The 17270-nt window shown below is 34.0% G+C and overlaps 1 protein-coding gene across 1 annotated transcript in view; it reads left to right on the plus strand.

The window, feature by feature from the left end:
• Positions 1-16727, plus strand: part of LOC127840656 (uncharacterized) — a 36390-nt gene extending 19663 nt beyond the window's left edge. The window contains exons 10-27 of the mRNA XM_052369069.1: positions 4535-4609; positions 4921-4995; positions 5761-5835; positions 6985-7059; positions 7371-7445; positions 8515-8579; positions 9032-9165; positions 9826-9991; positions 10735-10894; positions 11011-11267; positions 11886-12040; positions 12359-12524; positions 12710-12872; positions 13030-13268; positions 14219-14379; positions 15727-15892; positions 16170-16341; positions 16477-16727. Coding sequence (XP_052225029.1) covers positions 4535-4609; positions 4921-4995; positions 5761-5835; positions 6985-7059; positions 7371-7445; positions 8515-8579; positions 9032-9165; positions 9826-9991; positions 10735-10894; positions 11011-11267; positions 11886-12040; positions 12359-12524; positions 12710-12872; positions 13030-13268; positions 14219-14379; positions 15727-15892; positions 16170-16341; positions 16477-16727 — 2630 coding nt within the window. The remainder of the gene's footprint in view (positions 1-4534; positions 4610-4920; positions 4996-5760; positions 5836-6984; positions 7060-7370; positions 7446-8514; positions 8580-9031; positions 9166-9825; positions 9992-10734; positions 10895-11010; positions 11268-11885; positions 12041-12358; positions 12525-12709; positions 12873-13029; positions 13269-14218; positions 14380-15726; positions 15893-16169; positions 16342-16476) is intronic.
• Positions 16728-17270: the final 543 nt, after the last annotated feature.

A 17270-nucleotide genomic window follows, 5' to 3' on the forward strand; every position in this document is an offset into this window, starting at 1 on the left:
TTCCGACGCTGCCAGTCTCGCTTTCGCTCGTAAATGTACGGCTATCTTTGCGGGATATCCACATTGAATATATTGTCCCACAAAAATAAAAATAAGAATTTTGTATCTCGTTTAATCGTGTCTACTGTTATAAGGAACGCTAATTTTTTGTGCTTTGTTTACGAAATATTTTGCTTTATATATTTCGTTTATTTGGAATGATTATGAGTCTATAACACTTTAGCCACAGTCGTACTTTAAAAGAACATACTCCTTTATAATTTAAGCAAAGTTGTTGCATCAGATTCGAACGATAAAGAATCTTCAATAAATTTAATGATTTATGAAAGCTTTCTTTTTAATTGTTTTCATTTTTCCATTACTAGTTGTCAGATACAGCCGTGATGCTGCTACTGTCTCCTTCATCGGGTGGGGCCATATTCATCGGACGTTTCGGCACTCTCCCACTACGTCCTCCTATGGTGTGCCGACCGGAAGTGATCAATTTCCGGTCAGGAGATAATAAGCCTCCGCTACACGTTCTCATCTGCCAGGTCTCGGTGGCCAGTCGCTAGTCAACTGCCTTGTGTTCCCCTATCCACTTCTCCTCTCTCTTCAAACGCCTTCCACTTCGCTCTCTCTGTACTTGCGGGCCACATCACTTTCTTCCGCCGCTCTGTAGATTCTATCGCAGCTCGATCTTCAGTCTTCTCTGCGTTATTGATGGGTACCTTACCCTCTTCTGATGCGTGGAGGCTCTGGGCACTGTGGTGTTCATCTTGATTTAGCTCCTCCTCCGTCTCACCAAGTTGCCTTGCGCGTTGCAACAGATTTAGGATTGGTGCGCATCCCATCTTTGTGCGATGAATCTTGTGTCCCACCTTATTCTTACACACCTTCCAACAACTACATGTTCTTGACCAGTCCGTGTTCTGATTCGTTGTCGGTTGATCGGGCGTGTTCGTTACCTGTTGGCTTGTAGGTCGATCATCCTCCCCCACTCTCGTACGACCTCGGGGTTATTTCTTGTGTTGTCTTTCTGTAGCTTGCTCAGGTTTCTTCTTACGAAGAACGTAAACTGACTTGCTGGGACAGGTAACCCCTATGCCAATCTTTCCTAGCTGTCACCTGTCTCTCCATTGTGTCACTGTACTCTTCGCAGTTGTCAGCTGGTCTTTCCCAACAGTCACTGGACTTCCAGAAGATATAGTTGTCAGATACAGCCGTGATGCTGCTACTATCTCCTTCATCAGGTGGGGCCATAATCATCGGACGTTTCGGCACTGTCCCACTACGTCCTCCTATGGTGTGCCGACCGGAAATGATCAATTTCCGTCCAGGAGATAGTAAGCCTCCGCTACACTTTCTCATCTGCCAGGTCTCGGTGGCCAGTCGCTAGTACTGAAAGTTTAAACCAATGGGAAGTGGTCACTTCCGTGGAGCGATCAAAATCCAAGAAAAATACTGGATGTGTTAAAGAACGTTTTATGCATGAAAAGATACCTGTCGCTTGCAGTGGCGTAGCCAGACCCAAAATTTAGCCGAGGCAGTATCATAGATCATTCTAGGGGTGCCCCCCCCGGAAATATTGTTATACCTAGAACGTCTCTGGTGCGTTTGAAAGGCCATTTAAACCACGTTTTATACCTAAATTATCGGAATCGTGGATGCTACATGTGACCGTTTAGAATCAATAAAGTTACCAAAAAATCTGCTACAAGTTTATTGTCAATTTTAGATTGAAGTGACAGTGATGTAACAACCTTTACTACAGAAAAATAGTCATATAATTCATTTGAAGTCAGCTAGAAAAAGAAAAAATATAGACGCAGCTCTCTCATACAAGAAATAATATGTATATGGATATTAGAATGTGCTTTATGTATTTATTATTGAAATACTTAAATAATATAGATCTACCTTATAATATGAAGAAAATAGATCTATCAAACATTTTAGCGAATAATGTTTCATATATTTTGAAAAACTTTTTCACTGTCTTATCATATTTTATTATTCTTCAACTTTTAAAAAGCAATCTTATTGAACGCTAATTCAACTCTTCTGTCTCCAGTCGAATCCCACATTTGAAGAATTTGTTTTCGATCAACTGGAATGTGTTTATGCACAAACATAAAAGTGATGCCATTGACATGCTACTATATAATAACATTTTATTTACTTTAGATATTATTCGTTATGAGTGTTTTCATAAATTTTATGTTTGAGTTTACATCAAATCAGCTTCCGAAAACTTGCTGTTGTAGTTCAGACAAGTTCACCGGTAACAAAATCATGGACGACTTTTTTCCATTTAGAGCTTGAAAGCACCATAGGGCTCTTTAAAAAATGTTTAAATACATTAAATCAAAAGCGTTTTCAATCATAAGCACATATAAAAAGGATCATTGATGGAACAGTTATTTGGAAAAAAACCACGGACCTACTGGGGTTCGAACCAACGCAGTGACAATATAATAGTGGTCAATAGATCCAGAGTCTAACGCGTTACCGATTGCGTCACAGGGACGTATTGATTATCATGAGGAGTACAAATATTTAACTTAAATCAGTGAAGTTTCTGGCCATTTTTTTCAATTTACTTGTGTACAATTTTGTTTAAGCACTGCGTCATCACTTTCTGTCAGTTCTATCATCAACTACATTGACTATTAAACATAAAAGACTTGAACTCCTTTATATCAAAAAAGTTTAATACGCGGGACATCATAATTTAAAAATTATAATGTGAACAAAGACTTATACCACCTGAAACGGTCCCGGATTTAACTCGACGCCGGCTATAAACAGGAGAATACCTATAAAGCCAAAAACGCCAACCACCCGAAGTATGTCTAGGTCCCAAAAAGACCCCGACCTGGCCGTAAAACACCTCGGTACGTACCGATGTCCACCATGATTATACCATCGAAGTGTACAGTGCGACGCTTTGTTTAATATACGGGTTTTCCAAATCATTTTGCTGAGCCATTTAGGCATCAATAGAAGTTATTAAATTGAAATAATCATCTGCCTTAACATGAACCAATTGTACTCAATGAGAATATTTGTTTCTGAATATCATAGGGCCTAAAATTCATTTAATTGCCTCAATTTCGTTCATAGATTTTATTCTTTGACATAAATTTTCCTTTTTTTCCTTGTAATCTCAAAATTGCTCTGCAAATTTTAGCCGAGGCAACTGCCTCGGTGTGCCTCAGCGTGGCTACGACGCTGGCTGGATGTAAATAAATTTATAATTTATCAGTTATTTATCATTTTAAAGACACCATTGTTAATTATCTATGATATTTTCTCCATAACGTTACCTTTACCATCAGTTTAACCACGAAATGCCCTATAAAGATTTATAAACGTTTATGTCAACAAGTAAAGGGAGAGGTTCAGGAAGGTGTTTAACGAAGCATTTTATATCCCGAACGTACACTTTAGAGCAAGCTAGGAAACACAATAAAAAAAGTGTTGTAGGTGTATGTGAATTAAGTTATTTCAAACCTGACATCTAATGGTTTCTTTAGCAGCAGCTATTTTGTTGGTTCACTGTTAGCAACTGCAAGAGTAGACCCCCCCATTTGTTAACATAAATTCCTAAAGGCACGTCATATTCGGACAAAATATGTATATATTAACCGAAGAAGACCAATATTATCAGATTTTAGATCACAACAATTCCACTGAAGTATATAAATAGTAATTTTGTAGAATGGAAAAAACACAGTTTCTAAAAAAATGAAATAACATACGAAATATGATTGAGTTATTGATAGAAAATACTAGTAAAATACAGTCCAGTTACATTGGGCCAAGAGAACTGCAATTTAAACGGCCTCCTCCCTTTCTCCTGATTAAGTAGCATGTCAGTTTATATGAAAGTGTGGTACAGTGTCAAACTATATTTGAAACGTGGAAACACATTATTTGTTACCGTAACATTTGACATGTTGACTTCATAATCCATGTGTCTTTCCTCCCGAATAACCGCGTTTCAATAAAAAAAAGTTATCGTACAGATAAAATATCATCCAGTGTCCAAGTTATTGATATAAGCTTCTCGTATCTTTTTATTCGACCAGGTGACCGCAAAATAAACAAGCATATTTTTTCCCCACATTATACCACTCTACCAATTTGCATGGTCATAGGTCAACTCTTAAAATATGCCACAAAACGAAATGTTCCGTTACAAGCTTCTTGACCTTGACTTTTGACTTAATGATATAAAAAATCTTCCATTTGACACAAGTAACCACTTGATTAATGTGCATGATAATATCTCATACCATTCTTAAGATATTGCACAGAAATGAATTAATGCCACAAGCCCCTGTGATCTTGACATTTAACCTGTTTATTTCAAAATATGTTGTCGTCGTCTCCTTACTCCTATTCCAACATCCTACCAACTCCATGGATGTATGTAAAAACGTTCCCCACGTCGTATTGTATACGGACCAACATACAAACCGACAAACCAACTTTAGTTAAGATGTTTTTAAATATTATTATATAACACTTGCATTGGACATTTTTTCAGCCGCTATTCCTGTGGATGGAGACAGTGGTGCACAAGTCACCGCGACGGCCGTAATTGAAACCAAAGACATCTCTGGTTCGAACATTTATTATTTTGGCCTTATACGACACGTGCTTATCACGTTGTTTAGTGGGTTTTTAATAATTTATTCTTCCGCCTGTGTGAGTTCATTCCCATTAAAATTAGACTCAGACAATAAAAGGTTAAAAAGGGATATATATTAATTCTGAACTGATATTTGTTTCATCTCTTCTTGTCCACATTTTTTGTACTTTTAGTCTTCGGTATTTACATATTGTATAGAAGCTTATGTGATATAGCTTTATTTTATGCTTTTAAAAGCTTGCATTTGCTTTAATAAATTGTGTCATTTTATATTGAATCAGGCGTGGGTCCTATGGAAGATAAAGTAGAATCCGAACCGATTGCGATAGCAACACCTAAAAACCAAAACACTTCAGGTTCGTACACAATTGTCTTGATTTATTTCAACAATTAATAGAAACACTCACAAAAAACGCTCGAGTAAGTAGCATTTCAGTTTATATGAAAGTGTGTTAAAGTGTATGTCAAACTGTATTTGAAACGCGGCAACACATTTTTTGTTACCGTGACCTAAGACTTGTTGACTTCATAATCCATGTGTTTTTCTTTCCTTCCGAATAACCACAGATCAATTAAAAATATCGTGCGTATAAATATTATCCAGAGTCGAAGTTATTGATATAAGCTTCTTTTATCTTTTTATTTTACCCGGTGACCAAAAAATAAACAAGCATATTTTTCCTCACATGGTACCACTTTATCAATTTGCATGGTCATATGTCAAAATGTTATTAAAATATGCATGTTATAGAACCAAACAAAATTTTCCGTAACAAGCCTCCGGACCTTGACTTTGGACTTAGTGATTAAAAAAATCTTCCATTTGACACAAGTAACCACTGGAATAAGGTGCATGCTAATATTTCATAACACTCTTAAGATATTGCGCAGAACAGAACTTAATGTCACAAGCCCCTGTAATCTTGACATTTAACCTGTTTTCTTCAAAATAGGCTGTTGTCTTCTTCTTACTCCTATTTCAACATCCTACCAACTCCATGGGTGTATGTGAAAACGTTCTCCACGTATTTTATACGGACCAACATCCAAACCGACAAACCTACTTTAGTTAAGATGTTTTTGAATATTATTATATAACACTTGCATTGGACATTTTTCAGCTGCTATTCCTGTGGATGGAGACAGTGGTGAACAAGTCACCGCGACGGCCGTAATTGAAACCCAACACATCCCTGGTTCGAACATTTATTATTTTGGCCTTATACGACACGTGCTTAACACGTTGTTTAGTGGGTTTTAATAATTTATTCTTCCGCATGTGTGAGTTCATTCCCATTTTAATTAGACTCAGACAATAAAAGGTGAAAAAGGATATATATTTACTCTGAACTGATATGTGTTTCATCTTTTCTTGTCCACATGTTTTAACTTTTAGTCTTCGGTATTTACATATTGTATAAAAGCTAATGTGGTATAGCTTTATTTTATGCTGTTAAAAGATGGCATTTGCCTTAATAAATTGTGTCATTTTATGTTGAATCACGCGTGGGTCTTATGAAAGATAAAGTAGAATCCAAACCAACTGCAACAGCAACACCTAAAAACAAAAACACTTCAGGTTCTTACAAAGTTGTATTGATTTCTTTAAACAATCAAAAGAAACACGCACAAAAAACGCTCGAGTAAGTCGCATCTCAGTTTATATGACAGTGAGTTAAAGTGTATGTCAAACTGTATTTGAAAAGCGGAAACACATTTTTTGTTACCGTGATCTTAGACAAGTTGACTTCATAATACATGTGTTTCTTTTCCTCCCGAATAACCGCAAATCAATTTAAAATATCGTGCGTATAAATATCATCCAGAGTGGAAGTTATTGATATAAGCTTCTTTTATTTTTTATTTGATCCGATGACCGCAAAATAAACAAGCATATTTTTTCCTCAAGTGATACCACTGTATCCATTTGCAAGGTCATAGGTCAAAATGTTCTTAAAATATTCACGTTATTGAACTAAACGAATTTTTCCGTTACAAGCCTCCGGACCTTGACTTTTGACTTAGTGATTAAAAAACACGTCCATTAGACACAAGTAGTCACTAGATTAATGTGCATGACAATATCTCATACCTCTCTTAAAATATTGCGCAGAACAAACTTTAATATTACAAGCCCCTGTAATCTTGACATTTTACCTTGTTACTTCAAAATAGGTTGTCGTCTTCTTCTTACTCCTATTTCAACATCCTACCAATTCAATGAATGTATGTAAAAACTTTCTCCACGTATTGTATACGGACCAACATACAAACCGACAACCCAACTTTAGTTAAGATGTTTTTAAATATTATTATATAACACCTGCTTTTGTACATTTTTTCAGCCGCTATTCCTGTGGATGGAGACAGTGGTGCACAACTCACCGCGACGGCCGTAATTGAAACCCAAGACATCCCTGGTTCGAACATTTATTATTTTGGCCTCATACGACACCCGCTTAACACGTTGTTTAGTGGGGTTTTAATAATTTATTTTTTCCGCCTGTATGAGTTCATTCCCATTTTAATGAGACTCAGACAATGAAAGGTTAATTTTTTTCATTTATTTACCCTGAACTGATCTGTGTTTCATCTCTTCTTGTCGAGATTGTTTTACTTTTAGTCTTCGGTATTTACATATTGTATAAAACATAATGTGGTATAACTTTATTTTATGCTTTTAAAAGCTGACCATTGCTTTAATTAACTGTGTCATTTTATGTTGAATCAGGCGCGGGTCCTATGAAAGATAAAGTAGAATCCAAACCAAATGCGACAGAAACACCTGAAAACAAAAACACTTCAGGTTCGTACAGAGTTGTTTTGATTTCTTTAAACAATCAAAAGAAACAGACACAAAAAACGCTCGACGGTTCCTAACAATTATTGAGAAACTTATTATAAACAATGTAATAACCTTCTTTGACCGGTGGATATTAAAAACTGTTACATATTTTTATAGTTTGTTATCGAAAAAACAACGACCGGAAGTTGAAATGCGTACGAGTTAAGTTACGAGAGCAAAGCAACAGTGATGTTATATCACGCATCTAAATTTCCGGTCGTTAAATATTCCGAAACATAATATGAATTATTATTAAAGCACACACGTATTATTTTTTTTTTAACGGCTTTTTATTCAGTCGTTATCCACTGTCTCTAAAATGCGAAGTATTATTGATGACGCTCCGTCCCAAAGTCGTCAGCAACGGTTGTTCCGTCGATACGTTGTAGCTCAATTTTCCCATTACAACTATCCGCTGACGCGTGCTCATGGAAACACGGATAAATTGGTGCATGAATTGCAATACAATTCTGTTCGTGTTGAGATTTCAGCGATAACGGCAACAACAAAAATCACGTGTAAATTGATCAACGAATGACATTATCAATTCACCGATAAATTCAAAGAAAAGTTATTTGCAAAACCACATTCTGTAACTGGATTTTCCTAGTTTGGATTTATTGATATTTATATTAGTTAAGTTATTGGAGCCTATGGAAACTAAGTAAATTTAATTAATATGTTTAAAGTATTTTGGTGCGTGACTTTCAATGATAACAATGGGATTATCACACTGAAGGTGCATATAACTGCTCAACTGTTTGTTGGTAGTCGGTGCTCGGAATGTGTAACCGCGCCGGTAATTATTTCAGAATGAATAACACAATGTTTCCTTTTTGCTTGGATGCAAGTTTGCATGTGCCGAACAATAATTAAGCATATTGTATGAGGCTTTACTGAAACATTGCATATTTCTGAACCTACATCCTGTATAAAACTAAATACATTTGTAATTGAAACTGTAGCTGATAAAACGAAATATCGATCTCCATTGCGGACGAAGATTAATTGCCTGATTATTTAATTGTAGTCCGTGCTAAACCTTCACACGACATCTCTACCGCAGAATCGGACAACGAAGGTTTGCCTTTGCAGGTAGGTTTACTGAAATAATTGTTGAAGCTCTTCGTACACGTATCATCTAGCTTATTGACCTATAAAGAGTGATACTAGTTATGACTCTTCCTCTTTTACTGCAACTTTCATGGTTATCGTTAAATCATCAAATGTTCGAACACGTCACTTTCTAAACTTTCAACGTTGGTTTACCATGGAAGGCTATTAAATACATATTATATTGTACTTGGTGTAAATCCAGTGGGCTCATTTGTAGAATTTACATTTAAGAACAAGACAACATCTTGAACGCAAAAGTATAACTTTGGCAGTTTTTTAACAAGCATATTTACAACTATATGAACCTGCAAACCCTGAAAGAAATTGGTTATTGTTTCGACGTAAGTGGAGTTTTTAGTAAAAAGTACATTTAGACGGCATTGATGTTAAATATTAACAAATATAGCTTCTTTTTATGTTCTGCATTTCAGAAACGGTGTGCGGATGTGTACATGGGTTACCAAAGTTTACCTCAGGAAGAATTCATCAACATAGGCGCCTTTATGTTCGATACTTTAAAGGATCTGACACTAATTGAACCAACCTCGTGGGCAACGATTCATGCGTACATCTATTGTTAAAAATAACCAAACCATGTTTCATTTTCTGGGATTTTCATGTACAAAAGCCTTCACATAAGCGGTTATAAGAAAGCTATAAGCATGCCGTCACACAAATTCTAGAGTGTCACATAGCTACACTCTATAAAATGATATAACCATGAACCATTTTACATGTAATTGTATATTTTGTTTAGAATGCTAATACAGTATAAACAGTAATTTATACTAGTGATGCCAAGAAAAAAACCTACTACGAATACAAATTACAAGTTAATGCGGGAAGCGTGGCCAAAACAAAGGCCGGCTTTCTACAGCATGGTTTAGTTTCTATACACTAGATTTTGTATTACCACACTGAAAAACACCGCGAATTTAAATGTTCATAATGTTAAAATCTTTTTTTTAACCATATGGTGATGTATGTCACTGGTGAATATTTTGTTATAAAATCGTCTCTAACATATTCAATCACTCACCAACACTTCAGAAATCCGATTTATTTTTGATGGCATATCACCTACAGTCAAAAGCATTTGTATAAATACATGGATGATATGAAGTTCTCGAAAGACAACAGTATGCAAGAATAAAGGCAGTTGAAAGGTTACCAATTGTTTAAGGTTAAAACGCTATTTATTTTATTTATTTTACATTTATTGCAGAATACATGTCGACGGATTTGTGCCATATGCAATATCTGAAAAGAACATCACCAATCTATACGAACTTTTTAGTCATCTTATTTGTGGAAACGATCAATTGAAGTGCACTCTTCAATGTGCAGCTGCACGTTTTGGAATTAAATATTTTGGAATGTATCTTAAACAGGTACACTTACTTCATAAAAAAGTTTTTTTCTCTGTGAATCGAATTAATTTTATTAAGAATGTAATTGTGCACTTAGAATCCGTTCTGTTTATGAATTAAAGCTTTTTACCCAGGATGTATTATAGACGACTTGACCGATGAAAGAACTCTTGATTGAAACAAATTTTCAAGTATAATTAACCTTTCCAACCTATTAAATGTATATAACCTTTTGATTTATAAGACTTTACATATAAAAAAACAATTTCTTCTTATTATTTTTTTCAAAACTTTAACAAAACGGTGTTTAAGTCTATACAAACTGTTGATATAAATATATACATTTAACAACCATGCACGGTTCATAAAAATATAACAGGTTTAAACGAAACTACTGTACGTTCCAAAAAGAAAAAGGCTCATAGATTTTGTTTTGTATAACAAAACAGATAGGTTTTAACAAGAGTCTTATTCATACTCGACATCCATCGAGCAAATGTGCATTAATTAATCGATACGTGTTAAACTCACCAGACGTCTGTATTTAAGGTGTTCGTATATAATCTGACGATTTGCGTGTCATGAAAGTAAGGTCTCAAAATAGTGTTGTATTCGAAGAGCACTTGCAAGCTTGTGGATGTTTTATAACCAGAATAATGCCAAAACTGTTTCATATTTTACATTCAATCATTATATCGTATTGTCTTCACTAACGAGGCTCTTTGAAACGACATGTTGTTGTTTTGTGTGTTTTTTAACTTCAGTTAACAGAAGCGTTTGAACAATCCAAAACCCAATTTATTGACGCTAAAATATTCTTTGAAATTCACGGCATCTACATTGAAGAATTTCAATTGACTGAGAAAAGTGTAACCCAAAATCTGGATAAGCTCTTGCAAGAAATATTCGTTACTGAGATTACTGGTATGTTCAACATGTACTGTATTATAAACCAAGTTGTGTCAAATTTCATAAATGTATTGATTACAATTAGTTTGAGCAGATAAATTAACAATACAAATAACTTAATCATTATACAGGTCCTTTTCATGCCGAATTATTGGGTGGCGTTTTGGATTGCAACATTATCCAGCATTTTGAGAATAATCGTTTTTACGATCGAGATGTCAGGACGATAACCGGCCTTAATGTAAATGCAGAATCCAGAAAACGAGAACTGCACATTTACTGGGGGAAGGCAGCCAAAAATGAACATAGTTATTGTTTGATCCCATTGTTTAAAAAAGACGACCAAACATTTACTCAAAATACCAACGTTTCTCAAATAAAGATAATAGTAAGTAATTTGAAATCAATAATTGAATCCATATTTAAATGTTATGCTTAAATATCGTTTATTTCTTTCATACATACTATGTACGTATAAATAATGTGTATATTAACTAATACTTGAACATATTTCGAAAAAAAACAGTTATCCGTAAAGTTTTTTTTACTTCTTACCGCCATTAGTCCTTAATTTAATTTCAATATGGTTTTGCATTGAATAAGGACAATATTAAATAAAGAAACTTTAAGCTCCTGCGAAAATTAAAAAATAAATATTTTGCGTTACAATTTAATGATATTTTGAAATATGTAAGTGAACCGTAAAGAGGCGGCTTTGTTTTAGGAGTAGGAGTAGTATGATTGATTGTTGTTGTTGTAATAGTAGTAGTTGTTGTTGTTGATGTGGTAGCAATAGTAAGAAGAAGAAGAAGAAGAAGAAGTAGAAGTAGGAGTAAAAGTATATTTCAAAAAATATATATTGTAACGAAATGAATGATGATTGTTTCCACTTTCTTCTATACCTATTGGATATTTATAAGTTTATTTCAGCTTCACTGATTATTCCTACTACTCCGTCGTCCAACGAATAATACTACTCTATAGTTAATTACTATTATCATTGCAGGAAATGGACAGCCGAAATTGTATCGGAGCAAAAATAGCAGAACAGGAATCGAACAGCTGGAGACCATATTTTGAAACATTTGAAAAATCACAGAATGTTGTGTATGAGGAGCTACAAAACATTGAATTTCTTAAACCTGATTGTGCTATGAGAACGTGAGTTCATCGTACTTTAAATATTAGCAGCACATGTTAACACGTGTTTAAAAATCAACATATATTGATATTCTCTGCGTTCGCAAATACATTTCGAGAAGTTAAAGTCCCGTTAAGCCAATAAATAAAGCATACACATTTATTACGCATACATTTTTAGTGCAAATGAACCCTGTAGTTAATTATTAGAAAAATTTCTTGCAATATGTTAAACATTTCAGGAATAGTAAAACGAAAATAAAACAATATCAAGCGCAAATTTTAGCATTTAAAACGTTTTTCAGAGCAACATATTTACAATTTCAACATTCATTTCAGAATCGATGTCCATGGATTCAAAGCATATAAAAAGCCCAGTGGTGAATTCTACTCTGTCTACGAAATGCTAAGCAACTTGCTGTGTGGAGACAACTCATTAATTTTCATTTTACGACTAGCCGCAGCACGATATGCAAAGACGCACTTTGAAACATATGTTACAGAGGTACCGGCCATTGATCAGTTTTGTCATATGTTCTTGCTTTGTAAATAAATGTTAATACAAATCGAAATCGAAAGTTATTTTTTCCTTCTTGAACTTATTTAATATTAATAGCATTATTTGATATTATTTAAAATTGAGTTGTAAGTCAAGACAACCGATAATTATTAGCATTTTATATCTTTCAGCTAACAAAAACCTTTCATGACTGCTTCGAAGCGAATGTCTTTTTCAAAGCGCATGGCATCACAATGAACGAACAGATGACATGGCCAATGCACAAAAGAGAGTGTGTGTCTGATGCATTTGACAGATTAGTGCGTGAAGCAGTTCACGACGGGAAAGGCAATGGTAGGGAAGATGTCCTTTATAATTAATTATACAGTTATACAATACAACTAATACAATTTGTTTTCAGTAATAATAACAATTTAATAAATACAAGTACTGTACGTATGAATATGACAATCTAAACAATATTTGATAAGAGGAAATCTTGACATTGCAGCCCCGTTTTACGTAGAATTTTTGAGTGGTGTCTTAAATCGAAAAATCAATCAGCACTTTGAGGGGAAAACATACGACGGGGAAAAAGTATATAAAATAGCCGGCCTGAACGTGAGCTTAACTGATGCTTCCAGTGGTTTAGAACTGCACGTTTACTGGATGAAGTCGAAGGATCGTGTAAAAAAGATGTCGTACTGGATATTTCCCCTCTTTAAGAGTGTTCTAAATTGCCCTGGAATGGTATAATTTAATGTTGTCATGTTTGTTTTAGAAAACATAAATGACATTTCCAAACTGTTTATTCCTTAAGGTTAAAACAAATCAAAATAGAATATACATTGATAGAATGGTTGGTAAGGCTACTTTAAAGGGGCCTTTTAACAGATTTTGGCCTTTTTTAACTTATTCATTAAATGCTTTATATTGATAAATATAAACATTGGATCGTAAAAGCTTCAGTAAAAAATCAAGAATAAAATCAAAAAAAGGAAAAGAACATTGCCCGGAGCAGGTTTCGAACCAGTGACCCCTGGAGTCCTGCCAGAGTTCTGAAGTAAAAACGCTTTAGCCTACTGAGCTATTCCGCCGAGTACACAAACTGAATGTATTTTATACCTTATATAAGCAATCTTCGTAGTTTCACAAAATTTAACGACAAAAACAGAACTCTCCGAATTATTCAATCGTTTCGCGTTGCAACGCTTTATAATTTTAAGGTTTTAAAATCGTCAAAAGATGCATATAATGGCTATATTAGACCATGGTAAATGTTCAGTATTACTGTTTCCTCACAAATATCATAACTAAAACGAAAATTTGCGAATCTGAAACAACTTTTTTCAATTTTGTCAATTTACCAAAGCGTGAAAAGATCCCTTTAAAGGATACGTCAAAACAGATGATACATTTTTCGTGCCATTTGTTTCCAATCACTTTATTATGATTTGTTGCGTTCATGTTCGTGAAGTTTTTATCAGGGTTTGAGGACAATTACTACATAAAATTAAATTTCTTGTGTGTTTGTTTAATTAAGTCTATCATTAAATATTAAATATTAAAAAAATAATGATATGCGGAATCATGATTAAAACAGGCATTTGCGTTAATTACAGTAAATAAGATGTACGTATTCTGAAGTTCGTAATAACATGCCGATTGACTTCGTGTTGTATGTTAACATTACTTTGCAGGAACTGTGTGAACGTATCTACGCAATTTTAAAGAATGATACCGTATTTAAGGAAAACACATGTTTGGATATGATCAACACACGTAATATATTTGAATTTGATAAGCTGAAAGAAAAAGGCATAATTAAAACGGACAAATCTTTGATGCAGACCATACAAACGTAAGTCTTTTGTGTCGTTTTTTTTAAATAACTGAAATGCGTTTGACGAGTAATTTTTGTGTAACGCATTATTTTAAAATAACTAATTAACACTTCGTATGTCAGTAAATATAAATGGAAATGTATTCATGTTGATATAACCCAAGAAAAATTTAGTCCTTATTTGTATTCTCTTAGCAAGTTACGACGTATATTATGTCTTGAAAACAAATACAAATGAATGAAAGTACAGCCACCATGAGACTTGAGCTTTAAACTTGATTGTAATTTATGATTGTGTAAAATAGATCTGCACTATGCATTAGGTTTTTTATTCACTCTGTTCAGCGGCAATGATACATATGGATTATATTGAAAAATTAAATGCAAAGTTTTTATTCATTTAAACAAGATACCGCATTCATATTATTGCTGAAAACATTAATTTTAAATGACCGTTGAAAGCACTTGACTTTTTTTCGGCGATGAATAATTTCCATGTTCTGTTAGAACCTAACATAATCAATCAAATACAAATTTGAGCTTGAATTGAGATTCTATTGTAAAAACAGAATTATAGTTTCTTCAAAATCTTGCCGTTACATTTTTATTGGAAACCTTGACATAATTGATACATGTTCAGCTTATCATTCATTTTAATTAGAATGTTCTTTTGAACGAAAACATTTATCCGAATGTGTATACAACACAATTACTCGAAAAATGCTCGTCCGCTATTAATATGTGTTTGATACATTCAATCAAACCCCTTAAATATGTTTACAAAATGAATATTTGAATTAGTTAAGCAGAACAAAACACAGTCAGTTTTCTTAATACAACCTTCATGTACTTACAAATTACAACATGGTCCATCATTCTACTTTATTGCAGGTCAGAGTTACTCCTGGGCTTGGTCTTAATTGAATAACTCGTTGAAACTATTCAATGCAAAAACATCGTGGTCTCATGATCCAATATATTAAATAATCAACCATGTACAAAACAATCGAGATGCCATTACTTTATATCATTGACTACTGCCTACTGGTTATTATCTAGTCACTATAGTGTTTGCGTACGTGCTTACGTATCTCTCTCACTGTGTGTGTGTGTGTGTGTGTGTGTGTGTGTGGTGGGAAGGGGGGGGGGGCGTTATTTTGAAGTTTATGAGGTCCATCCGCGCCTGAGGCTGCATTATGTGTAGACATGTAGTGTTCCAGCATTTCAACCTAATTAACTCAGTAGACTCACGAAATTTGGGACATAGCAATAAGATAATTAAAATAAAATACATTGCAATGAAAGGCATAATTATGTGCACATAAATACATGAGGAAGTAATTATGTTTGCTATATTTTAACCAGAATCAAAGTGGAGGGATTTACTGCCTATGGGCTGCCTGGTGATGAAACCTCGTGCATGTATGAGTTCATGAGTTACATGCTGTTCGGGAATGCAGACATGAAATACATCATGCGTTTGGCTGCGATGCGTTACGCCCTTCAAAAATTTTGGCAATATGTGAACAAAGTAATACAGAACATTTTAACACATTACATAAACTAGCAAAGTTGAAGATGTTTCTAGCTATAGGGGTGATGTATACCCATTGAAAATGTACAAGTTTTTTTTTACCGAATGAGAGATCACGTTATATTAATATATTTACAAATAATAAGACTACTTAGCCTCAAACTGCTCACATAGACAATTCAATACATCTGTTAGATAGGTTTGTTCAAATCTATCTCTGTCATGCGAATTGCAATACCTAACGTCCATTCTTATCACAATACGTTTGTTTAAGTTGACAGGTGAGTTTGGAAAGCGCAAATCTGTCAGCTCGAGAGTTAACGACGCCAAACTGTTTTTTAAAACACATAACATTGAGTATAAAGAAACTGAGTCGTCATCGATGGAAAAGTGTGTTCTTTTGTCATTTACTGATCTTGTTCGTGAAATTGCCAATACAGGACAAGGTAATTTTATATTAGAACAGTATCTATATGAATATGTTGAGAATATTTATAAACTGCCTTATTTTATCGTGGTCGCATGTTTACCGCCAATATATATTATTTTAAAATGCTTACTCTTTATGTGTTCGTTTACAGGACCATTTTACGTGGAATTTTTGCGTGGTGCTCTTAACTGCAAAATTAAGCAATTCTTTGATTTCGGATTATTCAAACGAACACTTTCGGAAATATCCGGTTGTAATGTAACCTTGACAACCAGTTCACCACCTGGACGAGAACTTCATATTTATCGGAAGAAGACGTTTAAGGTTCACGGTGGTCAAACAAACCATTATAAAATAGTACCTCTGCTTAAAAACGAGGATCGCAGTAAAACTGATATTTAATAAATGGTACGATATACACAAATTAAAGCTACCTGCATCTTTTGCGTATATAACTATACTTTATTGGACGTTTCTTTTGGTATCAGGGAAGAGCAGAACAGCCAACACAATGTTAATACGTTTGAACATATGTACTTAGTTTATTGTGTTTGGGGTTTCCTTAAATGGATGCCTATAATGGTCTTTTAATATATAACATGTTTACATGTATTTTATCAACCATATTGTATTAATTAATAACGTCAGGGAAATAATTGATACAGATATAGAAAGTAGAAAATTGATTTATGTTTGCCATTTAGTAATTTGACTTTTATTGTTACTTTTGAACAATGTTTTTAAGATAAATAATAACAATACCTGTGAAGATCAGCCATGTTTTATTAAAATTTGAATGAAAGGTTATAGGACTTAAATTTAATTTAAATCTTCCATTCACTACTGTAATGTGTATCAGTTAAATTGATGAGCAAAGTCCATTCGAGAAGCATACCATTTTTCTTTTCTTTTAATACCACTATTTTAAGAAATTGTGAATGACTT

Source organism: Dreissena polymorpha, chromosome 8 (genome assembly GCF_020536995.1).
Source record: "Dreissena polymorpha isolate Duluth1 chromosome 8, UMN_Dpol_1.0, whole genome shotgun sequence".
In the NCBI taxonomy this organism is placed as follows: Eukaryota; Metazoa; Mollusca; class Bivalvia; order Myida; family Dreissenidae; genus Dreissena; species Dreissena polymorpha.